The 27,721-nt window shown below is 41.9% G+C and overlaps 1 protein-coding gene across 2 annotated transcripts in view; it reads left to right on the top strand.

Annotated features, from left to right (window-relative positions):
• Positions 1-27,721, top strand: part of fbxl17 (F-box and leucine-rich repeat protein 17) — a 280,850-nt gene that overhangs the window by 238,930 nt on the left and 14,199 nt on the right. For both annotated transcript variants that reach the window (XR_008570043.1, XM_054773275.1), the window contains exon 10: positions 8,361-8,503. Coding sequence is in view for 1 of the 2 variants with exons in the window: in XM_054773275.1 (XP_054629250.1) it covers positions 8,361-8,503 (143 nt within the window). In the remaining variant the exon portion in view is untranslated. The remainder of the gene's footprint in view (positions 1-8,360; positions 8,504-27,721) is intronic.

The raw sequence follows: 27,721 nt of genomic DNA, 5'->3' as shown, positions 1-27,721 counted from the left end.
GTGGGTTGTTTTGCAGCCGTGCTCAATGAGAAAAGCAGAGACTTGTGCCGGAACGGTGTGAGTTGGCAAAAAACTACAGAGTCAACTGCTGATGGCATCATAGAAGGGCGACAGAGCTGGGGGACGATGACTTCCTGTTTCGGTTTTCAGTTCAGAGCATGCTAACGGGCGTTTCGTGCTTAAAATATGTTGCAAACACAGTTGGACTCACACAGTGTACTAATAGCACACCAAGACGCTGGTTGTGACAGGTGCTATTTCCTTACATTATTACAGATAATTCATCCATTTAGGTTTGAGGATCAGTTTAGAACTTCAATAACACGGAATTGAATTTACGACTGTTTAAATGTTGTGTCTTGCGTTGTGCAATTGCCGTAACTGCAAACTGTCGAGTGCGTTAGTCATCATTCGCATTGTTGTGGTCAACCAAGGTCAAACATCACCATGGTCACCACAGAGTTACGCTGACATGTTTTGCACACATTTGTAACTAGTCTGTTTGCTTAGCAGCAAATACGTGTAGTTTGCATTTTTGTAAGCCAAGAAACATGAAATTAACATCCTTGTGGTTTAGACCATCGAGTGCCAACGCTTTGTATTCCAAAGAGAAGACAAAGAACCAATCAAATGTCCTTCCCCATTAGACATGACAGTTGTGCTCTCTGGGATGCATCAGCCCTAATGCGACTCTTTTCCTGTTGTGCCATTACCCGTTTTTTGTTTTTTTTTTTTTCCCTCCACGCCAGCACGCTGTACATCACGGTAAATCTTGGCGCTGTAACATGTCTTTAGTAAACGCTCCGTCTTAATCAGCGGCTAAAATGCGCTGTATAAGGTTACAGTCGACAGGCTCGGGGAATGGCTTCGGGGGCAATAAGATAGCTGTAATGGCGCACCATCATTTAGGGAGAATGTAATAAGTGAATATCTAATAAGCCTGTAAAAGATGCTTAACCCCTGGAAGCTCTGAGGTCAGGCTCTCTTAGATAGGAGAGTAAGCTGATTACGGAAGGTTCCTTCTCACATTGCGGTCATCTCTGGATTGACCAACTCATGACCCCGATGTAGAGAGAGCATCATTAAGAACCCCACCTATGTTTGGATGGATCTGCTATTGTGGCGTCTTGGGGAAAGGAATAGTTTATGAGGGTCCGGTTTTAAGATAACAGGAGGACAAGGAGTTAATGAAATACAGAAGATTTAAGGGTTTACTCTGTTGTTCACCCTTCGGAGAATGACGAGTATCTTCTATTTAAGTTTGAATTAGTAATGCAAAACATATGACTATTAATCTGACCCTTTCTCAAAGGCTGGTGTCACAAACTGTTCAAGAAAAGGCTTCGGTTGTGTTATGTCCTGCCCCCCCTGAACTGCCACATCCATGCTCATCTTTTCAGCAGTTGATTGAACAGCCTGTCTGTCATATTCCTTCATGGAAAAAAGGGCAAAATCGTTTCCTCCTGAACATCCTTCATCTGTGTTCATTGGTCTTCTTTAAAGTTCACCTATTTTGCAAAGTTTAATCATTTCAGATGGATCTACTGTGACTTTTAATCAATCGCCATGTTTGGTAGCAGGGTATATAATACAATGCAACGTCTTCTGGTGAAAATGTAGTAGGGTTACGGAGGCTGAAAAGGCTACGGAGCTGAAAAGCCAAAGTTGAACGTGAAGCTAACTTCACCACGGACATGTCTGCATGCTGCCGGTGCATTTTCTTCTTCTTGCGGGTGGCGGGAGTCGAGTGGCAACCAGGTTTGAGGCGCATTGCTGCACCTGCCATGTTGGAGTGTGGCCCAGAGTTCCGAACGTTATATGGCAACCGGATAGGCCCAATCTCGTGGTGGAGGCCGATATTATCCGATCTTCAAAATACAGCGGATCGGCAGCCGATCCCGATCCTGAAGATCTTGAGCTACCATATTAGCACTAATATACGTTGCTGCCTAAATGTTGATGTTTTTAATGACACCTTCATTTTGTTACCAAAACTAAACAGAATGGAGTGCACATTGCTCTTATTTTGAAGGTCGGTATTGTGTTGTGTGGGTTGAGAAGGTGTATTGACTTTTGCTAAAAGAAACTCGCTATGTACGTGAATAAACTTGCATCCTGAAACCGTGGAAAACACTGGCACAGACCTCGTCTATTGTTTGACTTCCTTGATTCTGACTGCTTAGACCAGGGGTCTCAAACTCAATTTCACTGGGGGCCAGTGGAGGTAGAGTCTGGGTGAGGCTGGGCCGCATCAAGTATTGGGAGTAGGGCTGGGAATCTCAGGGTACCTCACGATACGATACGATACAGTACAATTCACAATACATTCATGTGATAACACCACTGTTAGTTCAGTGTTTACTTGCTCCTGTAAGTAAGTAACACTGAGCTTGCCCGGACGTTGTGGGCTGCAGTTACACTACTCTTTGATGTCCAGTCGCGGTCCGCAAGATACGATTTGGTGGGCCGCGAGTTTGAAACCCCTAGCTTAGAGGAAGTTCGATGTAGTGCGTCAAAGACAGGACAATGTTATTTATACACCGTGAATCTGGAGGTGTTTAACCATGTTGGTCGTGCACCCTCCTTTGCATTGGTATCATTGTGTTGCAAATGTTGCACTGAGCCGGCCGCTCTTTTTTTATGAAGTTAAGCTAAACGTTGCCGTTTCTTCTTTGTCGGTGCTTGCTGGCGGTCTGGAAATCAAAACTAGGAACAAATTTCAACGATTGCGGGAGATTTGGAATATTAGTCCCAGTTCCTTAAATGATAACACTATGGAAACATCCATGCTCATCCCTGTGAATATTCCCACTCAGGTCGTTGTATTCTCAGGGTATTGAATTGATGGCAACTGGACTGTTCAGGTTGTCTGAGCAGGCTTCATCAGTTCATGCTCACAGACTAAATAGGACACCTACAGTCTTCTAAGACAACCTGAACAGTCCACTTGCGATCAGTTCAATGCCGTCAGAATCCATGCTCATCAATTCAGATCTTTGTTTCCATTTGCCTCTTTGCTTTCATCATATCTAAACTGCTATTGTAGATGTCAACCATCCCCTCTATAGTTGTACCGTTGCAATCACCACAATTGTATTTTGACACTTAGCAAGATGGATTTGTGACATTACACAAGTATGGCAGCCTGAAAGCTCTGGTTTGACACAGAGATGAGTAAAGACACTGAGAGGCTCATCACATTGTTTGGATCGACCCGTTGATTGATTACCTGTTTGGTGATTGATTGACACTAAGACATGCCGAGTCAAATCCCCGGAGAATCCTAAACAAACAAGCATTTGGCTAGAAGGTGAACAAGGTTCTTTCCTGGGAATGAATGATATCCAGGTTTTAAGGTCAGTCTGTCTTTCTGTCTGCTTCTTTTCACACTAAAGTCACACATGCTAGTCCTAGAGCCATTTTCAGGCTGGGCAGCCGAGTGTGTCCTCATTACCGTCTGGGAGTGTGTAGTCACCACTCAGTCATAGCTCCAGCTGCCAAAATGGGATTTTCCTCCTCTTTTTTCCTCCAACCTCTCTTCTCCTCATCCGAGTTCCTCTTGCATATCGTTTCATCTCTTTTCGTCGACAGAAAATCATTACCAGTAGGATAGACTATTTCCTGCTCTCGTGGTCACTTATACTCTGCCAATCACAAGTTTTTAAAAAGCCTATATTTGAAAAATTTGGGTAAAATATCTGGAACTTCTCTATGCCTATTAGGCAAAGACACTGTTGAATGACGTTAAAGGATGTTAGATATCAGTGAAAAACACAAACATGATTGAATGAACTATCCATCCATCCATCCATCCATCCATCCATCCATCCATCCATCTTCTTCCACTTATCCGAGGTCAGGTCGTGGGGGCAGCAGCCTAAGCAGGGAAGCCCAGACTTCCCTCTCCTACTACTACTACTTCGTCCAGCTCTTCCTGGCCCTTCCTTCCTCTTCCAGGCCAGTGGAGAGACATAGTTTCTCCATGTCCTGGGTCTTCCCCGAGGCCTCCTACCTGTCGGGCGTGCCCTGAACACCTCGCTGAGGAGGCAGACGGGAGGCATCCTGACCAGATGCCTGAGCCACCTCATCTGGCTCCTCTCAATGCGGAGGAGCAGCGGTTCTACTCCAAGTTTCTCCCGGATGACCTTGCTTCTCACCTTATCTCTAAGGGATAGCCCAGCCACCCTACAGAGAAAACTAATTTCGGCCGCTTATAACCGCGATCTTGTCCTTTCGGTCACTACCCAAAGTTGCTGTGTCTGCAGTGATGCGGAATCTGCATCGGTCCGTTCTGGTGAAGAGGGAGTTGAGCCGTGAAAGGCAAAGCTCTCAATTTACCGGTCGATATACGTTCCTACCCTCACCTATGGTCAATGAACTATAATGATTACCTTAATTGATCATACAGTATTGACCAAGACCACCACTGTCTTTCCCAAAAATGTGTCTTTTCTTCCTTTTGTTTTTTTAGGGCAAAAAATACTGTTGTGTTTAATACGGTAAATACATTTTATTATATAGTAAAAATAGTGTAATTAATAGGATATATGGGCTTAAGAGATTGAATCAACATATAAATGTGCCAAAAGATTGAATCAACCCATGAATGTGCCAAGTACACTATTGTGACAAATGTACTGGGCCACCTGGCCATTAAACAAGTAGCAAGTAAAAACGTTTTAATTAAAAGTTAGCTCAAATTTGGTTCTTCGCCTTGCCTTCTTGCACGGCCGGCGATGTAAACTACCGTAAGCAGGGGAGAAATACCATCCATGCAAACAGATCTTGCAAGCAAATGTTTTTGTCTGTAGTTTTTTTAGTGCTAAAAACTTTGAATAATTTATTCAACCAGTAAAGAAAGCTTATCATTTCTCCATTTTGCACAATGGATAGGATATAAGAAAAAGATTGATTATGTTGTCATTTTTTGAAACTAAATAACATTTTTGATGGTGGGGGAGTGACGTATATCGCACATGCGTAGTACGAATCAGGTTGTCTTATTTGTAACTGCCATAAAAGGGGTGGACTGATGCTGTTGTTTGCCCATGCGTCGCACAAATCCGGTTGCCTAACACGTGGCTGCCGAAAAATAGGCCAACCGGATGTAGACGCGTTTTGCGAATGCGGATCGGGTTTTTGGAAGGGATCATGGAGTGACTCCGCTGCAGCATCGTATATTCATCATGTTTTGTTTGTTGTGTTAAATGTAGTCCATTGCTTTTTTTCTTTTTCGTCACTTTTTCATTTTTTCTTTGTTGTTTTTTCCTCCCACTTTAGGAACCACTGTTGTTATTGAATAGGTTAGTTTTAGACCAGTTGTTTAACTTGCTTTTACATTGTGTGATTGTGCAGTACTTTTACTTAATTAGGTTGTGGATTTTACTTTGTTACATTTTGAATTAAATGTTAATGAGTAAAAAATGTGAATAAAAAGGCAACCGGAAACTTTTTTTTCTTCCTTTTACAATTTTTTTGGTGTTTAAACAGGACTGTCCCATTTTCCTGTTTTCAGACTCCCTTTTAAAAGGTCACTAAGTAACTTTTACTTCAAGTAAATTTGAGGTTGGTGACTTTTACCTTTTAGACATGCCCTTTACTTGTACTAGAATCAATTCACGTTGCCTTTAGACAGAACTGTAATTTCACTTATGTCTAAAGGCAGGTTTGAAATTGTTATTTTTATGAAGCTACTGTGCCTTACAGAATTTTACTCAGACAAATGGTGATACAAAAAAAATGCTGCGTTTGGGAAAGCTTGATCTTAACACCCCACTGATTTCCCCCATGCACACCTACTGTATGGGGTTTGTTGCCACCGTGACTATATGGAAAAAGGTTTCCAGCATTGACTGCACTCCTCCTTGGTTGGTGAACAAAAGTGTTTTTCTATAGCAAAAAGCTTTTTTTCCCCACCAAAAAGCCTTTCTCTTTTGCAAAAGCAGCCAACGATTTCCATTTCCCTCCCTTGAGAGTGGCTGCAGTTTACAGTCCACCAATGGAGAGTGATCGGAGGAGCGGGGGGAAAAAAGAGGAGAAAAAGGAGCGCACTCAGGGATATTAGGCTGTAATGGCCACACGTCTGATTGCCTGACGCTTGGTTTGTTCTGACAGATGCATTATCTGACTCCTTTCACTTTATGTCAGACCTTCACTAAATGATCTTTAGCTTCATTTTCTTCCTTATACGGCCGCATGCTCGTCATGCGAGAGTAATTGAAATTCTGCTGTGTGCATGCGGCCTATAAATACCCGCAGCGCAACAATTTAGGAAATGCTCAGACAATGTATTGACTCGCTCTTCTTTTAATTCACTATATTAAGCACCTGCCTGCTTTTATTGTTTTTTTTTATGTGGTAAGTCGAATTGGAATAAGGAACCAAAGCACAGTCTCGGAGGCTGGATCTCAAAATAATTATTCCCATAAGAAACGATGACATTGTAATTTATCTGTCGTATGGTCGTTTTTAATGTACTATTTTACAATTATGTTTTTTCATTATCAGTAATTGGTCAAGCAACTGCATGAAGATACTCTACAAGTAATAGAAGCATCCATCTATGCATTGATCTTCTATGCGACTTTTCAAATTCCGTGTATCCATTAAATGCAGCCCACAATGGCAAAACCTATTTCCCTGTATTTTAGATCAAATTCCAAGTTGTTTTACTGCCAAACCCTTCTAATTTTACCATCCATCCATCCATCCATCTTCTGTGCCGCTTATCCTCACTCGGGTCACGGGGGTACGCTGGAGCCCATCCCTTCTTGTTTTACTCAAGTGTGAATCCTACTCAACTCATGTACAAGCTTTTTACTTTAAAATCCTAAGCCCAGGTGATTATAGACACACCCAAACGCACAATTCTATGCATATGGCCCAGTAGAGCGTTTGTCCCCATGGTTCCGCTTTACATGAAAACACGCTGCAGCTTCAAAGCCCTGTGCCTGTTTAGCTATAATTGCCTTCATGCGCGGCATTCTGAAACATGCTGGAGCACAAAAGGAACCACATGTGAAGTTCTTCCCCTGAGCTATATAATACATATGTTACATACTGGATACATGATCACTTGTCTGTGTTTTGCTCCAGCAGGGAGCAAGTCGTTTTAAAACGCGGCAAATGATCAATGTCCCCCTTTCTTATGTTAAATTACGAGGCATGCACTCTTAGACTGAGATGTACTTTTTTAGACTTTTACAGTTGGTTGGTGTTGGGATGAACAGTCCCTGACTTTTTCACATGCAGGTTTTAGAATATTTGTGTGAGAAAGTCTGAAATTGATTTAGTGCGAATGGGAAAACGACATCAGGAGGCTAAGTGACTATTTAAAGGTACCGTCAAAGATTCCCTCTGTATTTAGATTCCCTTTTTATCATCTCTTTCTCTGATCCCTCGCTCCACCTACCTCTTCCCCGCTCTAATTAGTGGTAGTTGTGAGAAAGTGCGGGAACAAAGATCAGGCCCTGGCCAATCGATCAACGAGAAGCACGATCAATCGACTAGTAAAGCACAGCTCTCCTCTACTGGGCGGGCGAGCAGGGTGATTGATCAGGAGGATTGTTGTGTATCTCTGCATGCTGGAATGTGTATTTCATCAAATGCACAACAGATCCCGCTTCTGTTGCCAAAAAAAAAAATCCTCATTACATGCATAAGTGTTCATAAGTTATGGTCCAGCAGTGATTTATCAGGAGGGTAATTGGTGTATCTCTGCATGTTGGAATTCTTATTTGGTGATAGACTGCACAATGGATCCCGCTTCTGTTACCATGTTTAATTCGGCTCACAAATGTGTAAGAAAATTGCACATTCCATGCATACAAGTACAGCCATGTCCAAATATGCACTGAATGACTTGAATTTTATTCTTCAATAACTTTGCTGCAGGCCGCACGGTGGCCCGGTGGTTGGCATTTCAAAAACATGACATGCATAAGAGTATATAAGTTATCTGACAGTCTACTAACTCCGGCGCTATGTTTAATACACACAGAGAGTTAAATCATACACTGCATACAGAATTGTTACCTATGCTAATACATTCATCTTGCAGCAGTCTAAACAAGCGCCGGAGTGTGAGAGATTTGTGATGTGTGTGTCCCAGTATGTATGTGTGGCACTGAGGTGTTTGGATAAACACTGAAAATAATGTGTCACATCGAGCCAGAAGGCTTGCCCTGGTTTCATCTTGAATTTCACTGTGCCCCTTTGGGAGCGTGATGTTGTTACATTTGCATGAGAAAGGTTGTCAGACTAACGCCTTTTCTCTTTTTTTTTTTTTTTCCTGCCTCCTATCTCCCTCACCACCCCACCTTTCTCCTCCCCCCCAATTCCCATCCTCCCTGTGTCCACAGCTCTGATAGCCATAGGCCAGTTTAGCAGCACCATAGAGACGGTGGATGCCGGGTGGTGTAAGGACATCACAGACCAGGGAGCCATGCAGATTGCACAGAGCAGCAAGTCCTTGCGCTACCTGGGCCTTATGAGATGTGACAAGGTAAAATAGTGTCAGCCCAAAATGTCTCACGTTGTCTCATATGCTGCCTGTATGCACATGCAGGCAGAATATTACTGTCGACCCTGAATATAAGACAACTCCTCTTTTTCAAAACCCACTTTTGGAAAATGTTTTTCAAGACTGAATGAAAGGCTTCATTAATCCCCGTTTTCTTAAAATTAGCATCAGAACCACTCCTCTGCTAGCTTGCTGCCAAGCAGTTGTCTACAATTAAGATATACTGCATCACTGACATATACGTACATAGCTAGCAGAATTATTAAAAAAAAAAAAAAGACATATTTCCATAGGACTTTGTAGAAGGTTGGCACATAGGAAGATGAAGAAACCAATACAATTTGGTGAGCATCGGGATAAAGATGAAGCTATATGCATTATCACTATTTGTGTCAGCATCAAATATATGCACAGTTGTTTTTTTTTAAATTAATTAATGAATAAATGATTGCTGTTTCGTAGTTGACAATGGCCTGTTAGTCAAAAAAATATTGAAAGACAAGTTGCGTGTAGAATTCTGGCCACAAGGCGTCAGTAATGTTACATTGATGAGGCATCACCTGACATTATATTACCCATGGATGCACAGTGAAAAAAAGTGTTTCTCCCATTTTGTGTGGAAGTGGTAAGTTTTTGGCTTCATGATGAACGTAAAGGGGTTTTGATTGTATATCTGGCCGCACGTTGACGATGAATGTTTGCCATCGCCCCCGCTCCCCACAGTAAACATGTCACTGTCAAAAGATGTTTATATAACATGTATAATGCTTTGCAGCCTTGTCTCTATCGTGGCATAGTGTTTAGAAGACATTATGTAAACAAGACATGACTTACTCTCTTGTGCCAACTTTGACGTAGTGGTTGTTCTTTGTTGTCTTGTTTTTCTCTTGTGTATCGGCGGAATAGCATCCTTTTTGAAAATGGGTATAATCCGTACTTTCAAGCCAAATGCTTCCTGTAAAGGTGTTCTTTCAAAGCAGTCATCAGTGAAATGATCACTAAAAAGAACAGAACTTGAGGTGGACGTCTCTCTTGTTCTCTGCGCTTGCTTCATCCATTGTTAAACCTTAAACCTTCCTCTTTTGGAAAAGAAAACAAACATACAGTATCACATCGATACTGTGAACATCCAGCAGCAACCCAACATTTTGGAATGTCTACTATTTTGATGAAAAATATACTGAACCAAGTCGACGATCTACCTTGAGAAGTATTTGTCTACTCTCCTTTAGCTGAGAGGCGTTACCCTGATGACGTCGCTGCCGGGAACGAGGCTGAGCTGCATTGTAGAACAACTAATGTAATGTAAGGATGTTTGCAGCAGAGCATTGTACCGCTATCCTGTCCTATCCACTTAATGTAGTTGACGCGTCTACTTAGTGTCGCCTCACTTAACATGACAAGAGTCGGACAAAGGACATGAATGGAGGTGTACAGCTGTCCTAGCTTCACATTATTATGGGCCGATGCGTTACTGTGAATTATAATACAGCGTATCCCAATAGCCACATGCTAATGGGCCTCCATATGTTTGTTTCCAAGTTGAAGCCAAACTTTATGTTTGTTTTTTAGATTAAAAGCTGTTCTGTTGTGTCGTTTGAGTAGAAGTAAGCAAGGGAGGCAAGTGGGGAACTTATCATTTTTATTTCTTCATCATAAAATCAAAGCTATCTACGTGGCACGGCCTGAGCTTGACCCAGTATGGATTTGTCTGATAAAAGTGCCGACCCTAAGATCGTTAAGCAAGACAAGAACATGGAGTGCATCATATTTATATGTTTATACTGTAATAAAGTTAAACAGATGAGAATATGGCAGTGACCCTATGTGTAAGGTCTCAGCGGTGAAGCGGTGCGCTCACTTCACATTATTGCAGGCAACAATGTGTGTATCTATCATATTTATCTCGGGGTAATAAAGACTAACTGCATTACATTGTAGGTGATTACTTCGATTCCATTTTCATTTACTTCCCTCCTGCTTGTGTATCCCAACAATCGATATCTACAGCCATGCTAATAACAAAAATCTGCTCTGGAATGACCTACATGTGCCGTGGAATAACAATGTCTCCTTGTTTTTCCTTCCAAGCTTCCTCAGCTCTTATTTATCCACCTATCTGTCTTCCCGGGATAGTCATAGTGTTGCCCGGAGGATGGAAAGATAAACGATGGTGCTCCCTATGCTCTTGAGTGGGGAATTTGGAGATGGCACAGCTAAGCAAAGCGGTAATTGGTTGCTATTAGAGTAGTAATGGAGTGTGAATGGAGCAGAGAGAAGAGTTTGACAGTTTCCAAGGTCAGGTACATTACCAGCTTGGAATTGCCAAATTAATTAAGTGTGCACTTGCCCTCTTCACCCAGTTTCTCCCCTCTTTCACATCCTAAAAATCTGTTCATCATTACAGTAAATATGCCTTTGACGCCAGTGAGGGTTGATCTGTGAGTGTTGGTAGCATGTTGAGTTTCAGTGGAAAATGGTGTTCGCTCTTGTTGGCAAGAGAACAAACAGAAAGGCTTGTTGTTCTAGGAGTCTTGAGAGTTATAGAGTGAATAAAAGAGGCTAATAGGTGAGAGCCACAGCCCGAGTGAGGTGAAGTGTGAGGTTGGGGTTATCTCGCTCTGCCTTTAACTCCTACTCTCTCCCCTCGCTCACAGCCAGCCCACATCCTCATCCTGCTCTCCGGAGAGTCTTCAATCTCTCCAACTATTACTATAGTCTCTACAAAAGTGTTTATCAGGGCTATCTGATAAGGTCAGCATGTCTGATTAAAACACATTTGCGGATTTGCAGTGCTTTTACTTACCCCCAATCTACCCATCCACCCCAAGCAGTGAACCAACATCTGGCCAAAACGCCTTGCTAGATGTGCAATATCTATGTGAAGGCATACTTGCTTGTCAACAGTATGTCAACCTAACCTTATGTAGGTTGCACGCATTGCTCACTGTAAGTAAACAGTCCACATTTTATAGGACTTGTGGTAACTACAGATTGTCGTGGGAATGCGTCGCACACTCTATCGTGTGTGGTGAAATCCAGTGGCATGTCCGATCCAATCGTGAGGCTACCTAATCTCATCCCTGCACTTAATTTCCTTCTGGGGAAGAAAAGAAATCCAGAAGCTGCTGGGTTCCTCTCCATTCCACAAGGTTCACATGGAATGAAAGTCTTGTGCAAATTACGTGACATTACATTTATCTCAGCCACACTGTCTCTTATTTATGTTGACAAATCAATTTGGGGCCCCCCCTGTACTCAAGATTGCTTAAAATAAGTGAGGCCTTGCTGCATGCAGGCGTTCCATTTGTCTTTTCCCTTTTTACAGCCTTGCGGTAGACGCATAAATAAGCAGCTTGTGATGCCAGCAGTTTCCCTCCGGTGAAATTCATATTTCCTGCAAGCGCTAACGTTACATTATATGATTAAACATTGATGGAGAGAGGCCAGGAAAAACAGCTCCACTTCTTTAAATGTGGAAGGCTTTAGATTTAGATGCAATGCAGATATGATTGGACGTGATGAGTTTTAATGGCTCCAAAGGCTTGGGCGGCACTCATTTGCTTAGCTTGGCAGTGACACACTGTACACGATTGAGGAAGCATCTCAATATTTATCAATCAGCCATTACTGTCTAAACCAACACATTGTAGCAAAGGGGATCATCACCAGTGACCCCAGCCTCTGCCTGCACACCGACCACGAGCACCGTGAAAAGAAAGGATTATATACACCCGCAGTCCTTGTAGCAGCAAGAAGTGTTTGTGCGGATGGTTATTTCCCGCAGGAGCAATGTTGACACTGTTTGGGGAAATATTCCAAATAATCCAAAACTAAAGTTTGTCTTTCCGTGGTTTCCTCTCAGGAAGTGTATGCTGCAAGGATATAGGATAAATAAATGCTCTTCACTATTTCAGCTTGCAAGATTCTCGGGTGGCCCCTCTGCATTCTCGACTTCTCCTTCAAGATTTCTCCCTCCCACCTTAAGTGGACTTGAGTTTCCTGTCAGTCTTAGACAAATACAATCTTGCGATAACCTTGCCGACAAGCCAAGTCAGCTCCTTGCCTCGACCCTCCTACACCCCTCCCCCCCTTAATTTGTTTGGAAATGTCAAATGGGCCGGGAATTTTAATGCACCAGCTGAATTTCACAGGACCTAGTGAGTAGAGAGTGTAGAATTCATTTAGGACCTGCTAACAGGATCCAGCTGGTGTGGTGCTCCTGGTGTGGAGCTGTGTGAAGGATCGATTTCCAACCGTCACAGTTTACACAAACGTGCTTCCGTATATACTGTGTACGCTTTGCTGCAAGCAAGCCCCGGTCGGAATGATGTGGACTCTGGCTCTCACCTAGCACAAGCCACAAGTCTTTTTGATTGTCAGAAAATGTTCCTAATTCGTCTGTCTTTTCACAGAAGCTGACCATATATGGTCTTGATGCAGAGTGGCGTGTGCGCCTCTCATGTTTTGCTTGTCTTTCCCCCACACGTCCATCGGATTAACCTCCTTCCAACGTGCTCAAATACAGCCAGAAGAATGTGTGTTCTTTGCTCTGAACGAAGTTCATAATTGAGCATTGAAAATCCAGAACCCGGTTCTCTGGAACCTTCTTGTCTCTGTGTTTTATTTCTAGCATGAAATCTGACAAGAAAGTCCCTCTGTGCCCCCTGTCTACTGTCATTTCGCAACCTCCCATGAAGAATGGCAGAAAGACCATTGGAAGTTTCTTTCAAGCAGAATAGGAGAATGAGGAGTCAACAATAACAATAATAAAACAGTGCAATTTCTTTAAAACATAAGCACATGGCCCTGAACATGGTGTGTGTGCGTGTGTGTGTGTGTGTGTGTGTGTGCACACATAGCCCTGAACATGGTGGGGGGTTGTGTGTGTGAGAGTGCATGTGTGTGGGGAGGTGCAAATGCCCCAGAAAACTGTGATCTCAATTCTCAGCCAAAAAAATGGTGATTGACATTGTTTGCAGAATCCTGCAGTCTTAACGACTATTATAACAGGACGTTTGAAAAATATCTCAATGACTCAATTTTTTTTCGTGCATGAAAAGCTTCTTTTTTTCTCCCCCCTTTGGTGAATTCCAGTCCAGGGATTGTACTTTACCCAACTCCTCCAAGGGAATTCAACCTATTGAGCCCAAACTGGAATCCCTGAAGGCAGCTCATAATGGAGCCTTGAAATCGGAACCCGTATGCACATGACGTGTTCCGCCTGCCTCTGATGATAACACTTCTCCCTCCAGGGCCCCAACACCCTACACTGACATAGCCAGAGAATGCCATTGATCCACCCCGGAAAAAATCAAATAAATGAATTTGGTCTACTTGTAGCTGTAAATCTTTGAATGTCTTTCAAGTAAAGGACTTCAGCAAAAGAGTCTTCAAATGTTGTGCAAAACCGATTCAGTGCGCCATAAGTCAGCGTGTCTGAGAAAAGTTAAACGTTAGGTCTTGTCCGTGGGCGTAATTCATCTTTCCACACTTCCACAAACACACAGGACCAATGTGTTTTTGTGTCTGCGCTATACCTTTGAGTCGAGGGATCCATTGCGTTGGCGTCAACATTAGCTCATCCGACTGGGAGACACCATCATCATCATATCAACGTGTGAAAGTATCACAAATGCTAAGGTTTTAGAATGTAAGGCTCTTCTGGATACTATACGATGTCACTTATCTTGCAGAGTTAGGTTGATTTGTGCACAAGCCACACTGAGTGCAGGCCTGCCTTGTAAACGGCCGTTCATTGCACTCCTCAAAGTCGACTCTGGTTGTTTTATATCTGAGTTAAAAAATACTTCACAATATATCACAGCACCTGGAAAGATTGTTTTGTCATAAAACGACCCTGCACAAAATTGGTACTACATGGTCAAAGAGAGTTCAATTTGCCCCCAAAGTTGTAAAGTGAATTTTTGCCCAATCTAAACTCCCATGGACACAGAAAGAAAATCATCCATCTTGGAAAGAAACTGCTGGAAAAAGGGCTGATGCAAAATAGATGACTGGATGTGTCCATCATATCCTCTCCATCAACAAAAGTCTTCAGTGCAGCCTTTTGCTCTTCTTTCATGTTCTGATATAACTGCTGCTATGGCAACGTCCATGCTAATCTGTTCAAAGTGCTCCATTTTGCCCAAGCTAACACTTACTTTTCATTTGTTGTCATATCTTATCCACCTCGGTAGCTGCCATTTGTTTGTTACCTGCCATAATCGTATCAGTTGAAGCTCGGCATGATGGATTTGCCAGATTATACACCTGTGTTATTACTAATCCTGCTGCCTTGCGAGGTAAATCAATAAATTTCATACAATGGGAGTTCCAAATAAAATGTCAGAAGAATGTGATAGACATTGAGGACAACATGGACTTTTTCCAGCAGGATTAGGAGGCTGTCAGCGATGATAAAACAATGGAAAATGGTAACAATGGGGCAGCAAAGAATGTTGATTGCCACTCACCATCAAGCTATAATGATTTCGGTGCAGATGCAGATCTCCCTAAATTGACACATGTAATCTCCACACAGAGATGCCTAAGCGGAGATTCCAACCCAGGTCTTCCGATCTCCTGACTGTGTGGCCAACATGCTAACCCCTCGGCAACCGTGCAGCCTTATACTAGAATATAAATGTTATGAAGTTTCTTTTTATAGGAGTTCACTTTCACAAAAGATGTTGTAAAAGTTGGTGTAAGATATATTTTTATGAGACCCTTATTTTGTTACCACACGTAAACAGGATGTAGCCCAAAGCGTTCTTATTTTGAAGACCGCAAGTGTGATGTGTGGGTTGAAAAGGTGTCTTGACCGTTGCTAATAGAGACGGACTGTGCACATGAATGAACTTGCCTAGCCGTAACTCCCGTCCTTTATTTGCACCGCACTTCCACGACATCAGCGAGTGTCCTGAAATCCTTGATTACATTGGCATGAGACAGACCTCCTTCATGGTTTGACTTCCGTTATTCTGACCGCGGTTTCTTCTTTGTTGGCGTTCACGGCTATTTCTTCCGAAGTGGTCATCGAAACTAGGAATGAAAATAAAAAAACAGAGCGATCCCAGGAGAATCACAGTGTTAGTCCCGGTTCCCATTGATGCTGGAGACTTGATACCCAACCCTATTTAGGATGTGGGTGGAGCATTTGATGAGTCGCCCCTGCTTCAAACTCTATACTTGCATTGAGTTCTCGGTCCAGCGCAGCTCGCTAATGTTATTCCCCTTCCGACATGCATGCTGTTTTTGTGGGCCCAACGCAACTTAAATATTTTGATTGCTTCTTACGGGGAAAATATCTTTAAATTCAAATAAATCAAACAACAGCGTCTGTTCCAATAACATGATGCTCAATCCCACCCTCTGATCCTGCAAAGGTCAAAAATGATTTTTTTTAAAGTTCCTGTTGCCGTGGTAGATCTTCTGTCTGACCCTGAGAACATTTGCAGCCTTCACTGTTTGGTGATGTATCACTTTGGGGATTTTGATCTCTATTCAGCCTTGGTGGAATGTTTTTGCAGCTTGCATATATATGTACTTATTTTTTTCCCAGATCATCTTCTGCTGCTTCTCCTCTGTTCTTTCGCTTGTCAGCTTTCGCTTCTCTGTTCCCTCTCATTCTTTTAACACGCTCCCTCGCCTGTACGCCCCCCCCGAACCCCCCCGCTCCCTCTTTCCACTACTTCATTAGAGTGAAAACAAATGGGCAGCCCAGGTTGGGGAACAGAGAAGGGAGCAGCAAACTCACAAAGTCAGCATGAATGTGGACCAGTGAAATAATGACACCGACTGCTGGTGGGCCCATCAGGGACAACTGGTGGAGATGCTAAGAGTTGTCACGTTAATGGGTGTGATGAAGGAGAGAGATACAAAGTAAAATGAGGACTGGCCTTGAGGGGGGCAAATGACAGAAATCAAGAGAAAGCCAAATGAAGTAAAAGGAAACAATCCAGTATACGCTGACTCTTCCCCCTGAAGTGTTTTGCGTAAGCAGTTTGGAAGTATGCCGCCATTACCTGAACGTAGGCGGAGCAGTGTTTTGGGAACAGGTATGACCGTATGTGCCCCCCCCCCAGATGGAGAAAGCAGACAGACCTTGTTAAAAGAGCAGACATCCCAATCAATATGGTCGTTTTGGTGGAGCATCCAGCTGCCAGGGACTGCGCACAGATAGGCGCGGCGTAGCAATTTGCAGGCATAAACAAGAACCTAATTGTTCAGGGCCCGGAGGTTTGGAGTGAGCAAAACAAAGATGAAGCATTGTGAAGAGTTAGAAGCCATTTCAACTCTCGTTTAGGAAATGAGAGTTTGGCCAAACTTTCTTTGATGAGTGTTGTTATTGTGAACAGCAGGGGTGCGGCGTATTAGGCCTTGTGAAACGATGGGAATTAGAGCAAAAGTAGCCAATACGGAAGATGGGCTCCTGTTTTTTTTTAATGTTCACAGTTTGAAACAGTCATTTGCTATTTGTGATTTTCGGCGTAATCTTCGGGTTCCATCCCGCACAGAGGAGCTGTATCGATCGACGGTCTTAACTGAAGCCTCCTCCTGATCATGCATTCATCTTGTTTCTAAAGGGCAAGTGCAGGGAGGGTGAAATAAAAGTGAGACGAGTTCACAGGGACTCTCAAAATTGCCCTTCAGGTAAAAGAGACCCGACACATGGTGAACTTAACATCCTCCTCCCATTCTACACAAGGACAGTCAAGGTTGTTGGGATTTTTTGGCTTCCTACATCATTTATTCATTCATTAAGCTTGTTCCTCCTCTGGCACCTCATTTACTTCTTCATCCAATGCTGTGTTCTCATCTCCACGGAGACCAGCATAATCTCAGAGAGGAGACACGGCTCAGTGTGGTCAGGATTCTGGCCGATCTAGTTATGACTCTGGACAGTAAGTTTACCTTCCTTCAGACGAGAGGCAGCAGGCAACCGTAACCCTCTCGTGTAGCGTCTGGCTGTGTTGGTGATGAATTAGCTTTCTAATGCTAATGACCATTCCAGCCCCCCTCTCTGGAAACTGTGTCCGTACATATTTCATACATCCACGGGGGCTTTGAGAAACTTTTCAGGCAGGCAGCTTGTCAGTTTTTGTTTGACTCCTTGCATTATAGATGGTTGTCTTGAGGAAAAAAGTCATGTCCAAAAAAAAAAAAAAAAAAAAGAAAAAAGTTTTACTATGGCCCGGGACTGCTCGGCTAGCATTTTGAAAAAGGAGCAATTTAACCTCAGGAGGAAGAAGAATGTTGGGAACCACAGTGTCTGATGTAATTTATCATGTATTATTTTACAGTTTTTTATGGATTTATTCGTTAGCTTGATCTATGACGTGCTGCGTATTATATTCATCATACAATATTTGCCAGTTGTTATTATTACAATTATTTATTCTTTATTCTTATTATTTAGTGGGTATTTAATAAGTATTAAATGTTTGATGACAACCTTTGAGACACTCTTTCCCGTGGATCCCTGTGCCGCTGTTGCATTTCTCCAGGTCACTGGAATGTGTGTGACTGACAGGAAGAAAATCTCTGACTCATTTGGTGTCACGTGTTTGCATGCATAAATCTGTGGGTGTTAAAATGTATTGTTTATCGTATATCCTGTACTTAATTATGTCAGTTTTACTCCTTCATTTATGTATTATTTATTAGTGAAAAAGTTATCTAAAAACTATTAACTTCACTATTACACGTTCTTTATTTTTGTGCCCTATATGAAAATTGTAATCTTGTACCTGTTAATAAATACAGGAAGTGAACAAACAATCAGAAGCGGTTGAGACATGAATAAGATCTGCATCTCATGTTGAATTGTGCGAGAGCTGCACTTGAATGTAACTTTGTTAAGCATGCTCAAAATAAACGAAACCGTGACCGTAAAAGCTCAAATTCAGAACATAAAGCTCTATGAATGTTGTGATGGATTAGCTGTGGTTTGATCATCCAGAATTCATCAGGAAGACTCCTCATAATATTGACACAATAATGATTGCGCCCCACCTTGTTTTAACTTTGGCTGGTCCAATCTAATCAAAGCTCCCGTCCCTCTAAAGAGACACCATGAATTTTTTATCATGGCGTCTCTTTGTAAAGCGAGGGTCGATCCGTCCTTGTTCTTTATTTACTCGGGAGAACGAGCCGGTCCTGCGAGGTAAAAATTAAACAGTAGCTCTGTTGTTGATGATCTTTTTAAGAAATTCCGCCTGTGTGCGACCTCAGTAAGCCTCCTTGGGATTTGGCTCGTGGAGCGCCATGTTATGTTCAGTCTTCGTTTACAAAGCATTCAACTGGGTGGTTATGACCTTGTTGTACTACCAATCACCAGAGCATGTAAGGAACACCGTAGACTCTCACTGTGACACCACACCTTCCTGTTTTTCCTCAGTGTTTCCATCAACCTATATCTTAAACAGCATGTTACGACAATTTAATACGTCCATATGCATTAAAGCATAATCATGAGCACTAACTTGTTATGAAATGTTGAACCCGTTTGAAAGAAGTCTCGGGCGAAATCAACCCAAAGTCAACACGTGCATGTATAAATATGATCTGACAGCAATCAAATGGTTGGTTTAGGGTTAATCGAAGCCAAATGGACATATCACGACCTCATATCATACATGACATCATAGACACATGTGGAAAGTGCACTTTTATTTTAGTGTTTACTTGTGGAGAATAAGGGTGTGTTTAGACGGAGCCACAAAACTGACAAGGCAGTTGCCAACTGCTTGTCCTGCACCCTCCCTCATCCAAAAGCATATTTTTCATGACTTCATCCCATAAGTGAGTACACCCCTCACATTTCAGCAAGCATTTTATTCGTGTATATCTTCTCAAGGGACCACACTATAGAAATGAAACTTCCATATACTTTAAAGCACATGTGTCAAACTCAAGGCCCGGGGGCCAGATGTGGCCCGCCACATCATTTTATGAGGCCCGCAAAAGCCTGGGAATAATGTGTGTCAATAAGGCACTTCATCTTTTTCCCTTTCAATGTATTTATTCTTTCATTTTGACCGAAAAATTGTCCTGCATGCAGTTTTTCTAAACTTGAATATTATCTGATCAGATATTCCACGCATTTTTTGTTATCAAAAATAAATCCCTGAATGTCTGCTTGTCACCTTGACATGTTCACTTCACTTCTCAATTCAAAGCAAGTTATCCACCACTTTGTTAGTGAAAATATAATAATTAAATGCACGGGAAAGTGTGTAATAATATCATGAGGTTATATTTATATTCATATATAATAACAGTTACAAGTGGCCCGATGAAGGCAGCCATAACTGCCATGTGGCCCTCAATGAAAACGAGTTTGACACCCCTGCTTTAAAGTAAGCAAGTATACATTCATATCCACTGAAAAGGCCTGATCACACATCCATTATTGTCTAAACATCTGGCAACAAAAATGCAAACTAGCCTGCAGTCAAGCAGGGGTGATAGTGTCATGGTCTGGGGCTGCATGAGTGCTTTGTGGCATCAGGGAGCTGTGGTTCATGGAGGGGAAACATGTAAATGGCACACTTTGGAGCAGTGCACGCTCCCCTATCTTGGGAAACTGGGCCACATGGCAGTTTTCCCAACATAACAAGACCAAAGGCACCTCCAAGATGACACGTGCCGTGCTGAGGAGTTATGGGAGTCATGTGTTTCTACTGGTCACAGTGGATATACACTTCACTGCCGGACTTTTGCAGTTGTCCTACGTTTTGGAAGATGAGCATTTGTGAATGTTTAGGCAGGAACCCGTTTATAAGTCAAAACACACAACCTCTAAGATGTATATTGTCTTAATCCTTTAGCGTTTATGGCACGTTATGACCAACTAGAGCAAAGGATTGGTCCTCGCTTGATCCACATTCCTTTTGTTACCTTGGTCTCTTGTGATGCAATACAAGGTTTGCAAAGCCGGCCTCCACAACCTTAGTCTTTGACCCCAGTCAGCTGAGTCCCTGTTGTGGCTCGAGCACATTAACTGCTATGTGGTTCTGTTACTGTCTGATATAGTGCAGGGCTGAGAATGTATGAGTGGTACCAGATTCCGCTTGTGATTCTTGCAAGGGTCACCCAATTTTCCAAGACAAGTCGAGACCAACAAGAGAGCAGTCTCTTTCTTAAGCCTCCAAGTTAACAAATAGTTGACATACAACACATTCTTAAGTTTCTTACGACCTCTTTTGTCAATCTTTAAATCCTCTGGTTTAATTTTCCCCATCCAACAGTCTTCTTTGTTTTCTTGCTTGAGAACTATTTCTTCATATGTCAGCCTCTGATTTGAAAATCCTACAACCGAGGTTTTTCCTCTTAGTGCTTTAAAGAAAGCTATAAATCTGACACGTTTAAGTTTAAGGCCAGACAGCCTACAAAGACCCGATGCACAATCTGCTCCCTAAACAGGATTTGTAAACATTTACCCCCCAAATGTATTTACTGGTTGACTAATGCACTCTCTGCATTGGAGTAGACAGAGGCCGGGGGGGTATTTGTCTCTCCTTATTTGCCCAGGACCACTACTGGCTGCCAGTTGGCTCAGGTAGATGGTGCTGAAACAAAGAAAAAGAAAACGTACAATAATAAGTGTTACAGTCACTAGATGGCTTCTAAATGTTCATGAGATGAAACCAACCGATTGGTGTGGAGTCTTGGGACTGACGCACTTCACTCAGATTATCATAGATCTGCATAACAAACCAGAACCAGTCGTATGGATATCCAGCATAAGCTGACATATAATCCCTTTAACAGTGCTGTTAACAGTGCAGTCTGGACCTGCTATGTGTTAGCTAAACAGTGGGAACACGACAGGCAACTTGGTTAGTGGAGCGGAGGTGTGACCTGATAACGCACGATTCCATCTATTCCAGTGTTTTGTTTTTGACAGATACCTTATTAATCTCCAAGAGAAATCGTCTTACATGATTTTGAGTTTCTTTGTATGATAACACGATAACGGCTTTTTGGAGCCTGAAAATGGGTCTTTTAAGTTTTGCCCATCTACAGGTACGTGCAAACTTTGGCAGAGATTTGCAATATCTCTATCCTAACGAGAGTCCTCCAAAAGCTAAGTTCTCAAGCATATAAAACGCCCACGTCCAAACTACATAGAAATGTTTGTGTTCAGTCTAAGATACTTCCGTATCAGACATCTCCAAGTACGTACATGATGCAGCATACTAAAGATGAAACCATTCAGTAAAACCAGAGGCCTTGACACTGAGGTGGCATCCAAACTGTGATCCCTGCATGTGGTCTAAGCTTGTGGTTAACCTCTTGACTTACCACAGAAACCTATGATGGGTGTAATTGTTCTACTTATAAGTTGCCTTGAGTACTTTAGCAAAGGAGGCTGCCCTCTCTGTTGCTGCAGGGGATTTCATTTAGTAGAAATTCTACTGAAAATGCAAATTTTGCAATGAGGGCAATAACCTCATGCAATAACCTCATACATCAATATCAATAGCAACTGCACAGCGGTTTCTACAGCATGGGAATGTTTTTGTTGTCATAATAAAATAACAATTTAGACTAGTTCCATTTGTGCTTGAATGTTTCTCTGTAGATACATGCTATGTGGTTTACCACAGCTTCATGCAATACTGCAAACGACCAAAAAGGCTGTTTAAGGCAAACACTGAAAAATGGATAACAAACACAATATAAACCTCCACATGCTCTTCCTTTGAGATTAATTATCAGTCTATATTGTGCACCTAAAAAAGTGTAATTCCCACATGTTTAAACTCTGCTCACTCCTGGCTGGTATGAAATTGCCATTTGGAGGTCATTGTGGCCATTTCCAGGCCTTGTGTAAAGACGAGCTTCAGAAAGAAAAATATTCGGCTCGCTACCAAATTTGGACCACTTATACTAGACGGATAGGCAATGCTAAATTGTGTCCTATGAAGATTCTGCCCTCTAGTGGTGACAGAAAAAGTGTAAAATTGACTTCTTTCATCAGATGGCTTTCAAATTCTGACAGGGTTTATACGACACGTAGACATTTTGAATAATACCCAACCTGTGATCAGTGCAGTGGTAGCGCAAGTCAAACGTTTTCTTTTGGGTGCCCCATTTGACAATAAAAAGTGTAATTCCACTTCTTTATCTTTGTATCTTTCATCACTTGGAGCACAGCTGGCTAGTATGATATTCCGCTTTATGTTTGTGTATCCAATTATCGATTTACGACCCCGTTCTTCTTTTCCGTCACTGAAAATGTAAACCGCTGCTGCATTAGTCGGCTTTACGATGCGTTTTACTGCGGCGCCTACCCCGAGCAGCGTCCGGCATTTGTGCTAAATGTATATTTTACGCGGTGATGGAGTGCATCTGCATCAGAGAACTGTGCTGGGAGCAGAGGGCCACATCAGAAATGGTCACCTTGAAAAAAAGATAGCGATGCTCTCTTTACACAACACATCCATGAGCAGTATTTTGTTGTCCCAACATCCCTCTGTTGTGCAGCACATTACCTATCAGTACGAATTACGCCACTCTTAGATCTTTAGCACTGCATCTTTGAAGTTAAAATGGGGGAAAAATATTATAAGTACATGCCTCACTCCAGATAGCTGTGGCTTTGCTCCCAGATGCCTCTCAAAGATTAGAATCATCAGTAAGCAGCAATCTGGTGTATCATATGTCTCTCCTTCACACTTGGCAGCTGCTTTTCAAGGAGTATGTACAGTACTGGAGCACAACTGAACGGCATAGGAAAAAATACCCAGTCAGAGACATATACCAGAGGCTCCTATTACTTTGCTTTTCATCTTAAAGTTGCCTAGTAACAAAATAATACAGAATTACAGCATTTTTTGTTACAGAATGTTAAAGGAAAAGAGCACACATACAGTAACCTACAGTATTTAGTCTGCCTTTCACATCTTAACATTAGGTGTGGGCGACAAATGCAGGTATTATCTTATTCTTCATAAATCAGAGACATGAAATTGCTTTGTTTATGCTTCTTATGGAAATAAATTGTCTTTTTGAAGGTTTTGGCCTTCCCCGAAACTCTGAAGAACAAATTGTAGATATTTTAAGGATCTCAAGTTAGCCCTCTCCACCGGTAAGTCCAATTGACACGAAATCCAATTGTTATGACAGGATGCACAGAAAAGTGTCAAAAACGTATGTCTGTAAATTCACAGGATGTTGGCCTCGTACAAAGAGGAGCTTCTCCGAAAGAATTCATCAGACTGCTACCAAATTCCGACAGTATACTAAACTGATGGGCGGGGCTAAATTGTAGAAGATTTGGGTGTTTGTCGTAGCGTGTCTGTGGAGCGTTGCGACAAATTTTGCCTTGTCAAAAAAGAAAACATGAAAACTCTCACCTGTGCTCCACAAGGTCAATCTGGACCAACCCGCTTGCATCCTTTGAAAGTTCTGCCGTGAAGAGATAGATGTTTTCTTAAACAGTCACAGTGTCTAGCGGTGACAGGAAATGTGTACAACTGACTTTCGCAAAGGGGTTTTTTATCTAATCGGTTTGAAATTCTGACAGGATAAGAGGTTGTAACCCATGGTTACTATTTAACGCAAAGCAGTAGGAAAGTTGCAGATTAGATGTTTAAAGGGTCCCTGACATCAACATTGCTTAAATATGTTATATATTGTTTGTAGTTATGTTCTACATTGTTTGATTTTTGCACAGCGAACTGTAAATTCGCTAAAATGACATTTATAGTTCATGGTGCCAGCCTAATTTCCGGAAGTGACACCATCGGGGTACTATCGCTCAGGTAAACAAACATGGCGGTGTACGAGACAGGATGTTTACAGTGATTATAGCGAAGATTTGAGTGGTGTGTCAGTAGTTTTTGAGGAGGAAGAAATATTTGGAAATGAAATAGAGAACTTGCAGAACAAGGACTATAAGCCTTAAGACATGGAGATGAACATTGGTCGCCTTCAAAACACAGAATGGTAAATTAGTCTGGAGTTGCTTATCCTTTGCTTCAAAACAGCTTCTTAATGAGCGTAAAGGTTTTTTTTAGCCTGTTTAGATGTTTATGTAACATGTATAATGCGTTGCAGCCTTGTTGCTATCGTGGAATAGTGTTTAGAGGACATTATGTAAACAAGACATGACTTTCTGTCTTGTGCCAACGTTGACGTAGTGGTCGTTCTTCGTTGTCTAGCATCCTTTTTCAAGATGCGTTTATAACGTACTTTCAAGCCAAATGCTTCTTGTAGCAGTCGTCCGTGAAATGGTCACTGCAAAGGACAGAACTCGTGGTGGGCGGCCATCTGTCTCTTGTTCTCTGCACTTGCTTCGTCCATTGTTGTCTTAAACCTTCCTCTTTTGGAAAAGAAAGCAAACTTACAGTATCACTCGGCTACTGTGAACATCCAGCAGCAACCCAACATTTTGGCATGACTGCTATTTTGATGAAATATATACTGAACCAAGTCTACCTCGAGAAGCGTTTGTTTACTCTGCTTTAGCTGAGAGGTGTCATCACTCCGATGACGGCACTTGTGGAAATGAGGCTGAGCTTGCGAGCTAGTTCGTCATGACTGGCACCATCAACTATAAACATCATTTTTTTTAAATTTACCGTTTGCTTTCAAAAATCGAGCAATGTAGAACATGATTACAAAAAATATATAAAATATTTACGCAAACTTGACGAATCATGTCAGGGACATTTCAAGGTAAACCACTTGGACATAAAATAAGTTTAAAAAATGTCTATTTCCGTGGAGGGTGTTCTATTGAAAACTGATTGGAAAGTAGATTTGGAATAATACCCAACCGATGGTCACAGTGCTTATCTAAAGTCAAAAGTATTCCTGTCCAATTTTTGTTGGAATCTCTCATTATTTTGTGGTTCTAGTTAAAACCAGGATCACATGGATCCACAAGGTCAATGCCATAAATATATTTATGGTAATAAAAACCTGGCAAAGGAGCCAAGTTAAGTACAATTCAACAATGACACTAAAGACTATTTTGGAGTTTGGCGCTGGCTATGTGACTGGCCGCGCTGTCTTGAATTTACACTGAACTTTTCTTTGATGTGGAGCCACTTTCATCCCATTAATCAAATACAGCAAAAGTCTATTTTTGGTCAGTGTAACAGAGAGATTGCAAAGAGCAATGGAAAAAATAAAAGAAACAGAAAACGAGGCCAAAATTTGAACAGCAACAAAAGAGACATTTAGTCTGTTATGACAATTGGCTGAGCCTCATTAGCAGCTTAAACGACAAAACCCGGATTGCCTTTGTAAAATATTACACTACAGTCCTGAAAAAAAACAACTCAAGCCCTTCCCTTTTGCCGGCTTGTTAATCAGGGCTTAATTACAATTAAAACACATCTGAAGAATAGACATGTCAAACGGATGGGAGGACATAATGTTCATTAATGTTCATTGCAAACACGACGAGCACTAAACGTCTCCCAATCAAAACACTGAATCATTTGGATAATTGTCTGCTTGCAGAGAGACGTTAAATGTAGATTAGCGACCAGATCGTTTTTGATGAAAACCATCTAATGTTGTAAAAGACACGAGAGTGTAAATGTAATTATATCTCACACACACACAAACACACACACACACACACACAGCAGTCATAGCCATATAAACATGTTTTTGTGACCAAAAGCTGAGGATTTAATTATTTATAGTTTAAAAATATTTTTATTTCCACTGTATGTGCAGTTACGATCAGAAATGTGCATCTTTTTCCAAGATGGAATGATTCCGTACATCTTCAACGATGTTTAAAAACAAAAATTGGGTGCGCACATTTGAATTTATTGTGGATTTTTTGTAATTTACACAGGTATAAAATAAATACATGAAGCCTCAGACATATACATGTACATACATTCACCTAAATCTGTGAATACAGTTCTACAATATATTTGAATTTGACAAGGCCAAGCCATGTGAACATCTTCTTGGTCGTCGTCTTCTTACGTGTGTCTTCAGATCCTCAGCTGTCTTGCAGCAAGCCATTCCAGCGTGGGGGGGGGTCTCCACATTCACAGTGGGCACTGTCCGCAAGGCCCCACCGCTGCATTGATTTGATTGCATTGATCTTCTTGGTGATCATGATTGACTGCAGCTTTCCCATCAAAAAAAATAAAAAATCATGTGTGAACCTTGCTGACAGTAGAAGGAACCAATGCAGGTCTCAATTGTTAGCATGTATTCTTAATCATAAGGACAATTAACAGAAATAATAGCACATGACCTTCAGAGTCTTGATTGTTCCTGTCGGCCTGTTAATTCCCCGCTGACATCGGCAACGTAACTTTTTTTTTGGTATGCCGTACACTTTCCTCAAATGACTTTTGTTTAATAAAAAAAGGATAGCAAACGAAGGTAACCAAAACAGAGGCAAAAAAAGTGTGCAACAATGAACGGTTGTGGTGCTGAACATGCGTGTGAGAGTTTATGCATCATTTACCCTGGACCGTGTCATGCTCGCGCTTGGCAGGGGTTGGTTCCAGGTGGGTTGCGGCTAACCCCTGGAGGTCTCAGGGGTTAGAGTCACTCTGCTCTTTGTCAGCTTCTGAGTTGTCTTCACCCTCCTCGCTGATACGCTGACTGGCACAGACTGAATACAGAGAATAGAACCCTCATATATCAGCAAGGGTTTGTTTTACAGTATATCTTCTGCAAACGAGCAACTTTGGTGACTATAATGCTCGAGAGGATTGCCGTGGTCCAACATAGCATTGGTGCTCAGGCTAAATAAGGACACTCGGGACACAGTTTGGACATGTGCACTGTGAGGTGTACCCACTTTAGACAGTAATGGCTGTGTGTTGACTAATTTTCAGTGGACAATAAATCTATACTGCGATACAAGCTGTACACTGACTACTCTAAAGTATGTCAAAGTTTCATTTTGCAAGTATTGTCCCTTGAAAGGAAAAATCAGTGGTTTCTGAAATGTCAAAATATCTCAAAAAACATATCTTGTTCGTCCAAATGTGCTTGATTTCAGATATTTCATTTAATTTGGGTTTTGACAGTGCAGTTTAGGATTGACATCGTCGCAGAGTTATTTATTTAACAAGATGAGCGAGCACTTTGGCAAAGGAGGCAAGGAAAAACCTTGTCTGACAGGACGTAACCTCAAATGGAACAGAGACTCAAATGGACCGTCCACAAGTCTGCAATAATTGTACACTGGCGGGAACA

This window comes from Dunckerocampus dactyliophorus, chromosome 4 (assembly GCF_027744805.1).
Source record: "Dunckerocampus dactyliophorus isolate RoL2022-P2 chromosome 4, RoL_Ddac_1.1, whole genome shotgun sequence".
Lineage (NCBI taxonomy): Eukaryota > Metazoa > Chordata > Actinopteri > Syngnathiformes > Syngnathidae > Dunckerocampus > Dunckerocampus dactyliophorus.
The sequence above is the reverse complement of the archived record's forward strand: the minus strand, read 5'-3'. Positions and strand labels throughout refer to the sequence as shown.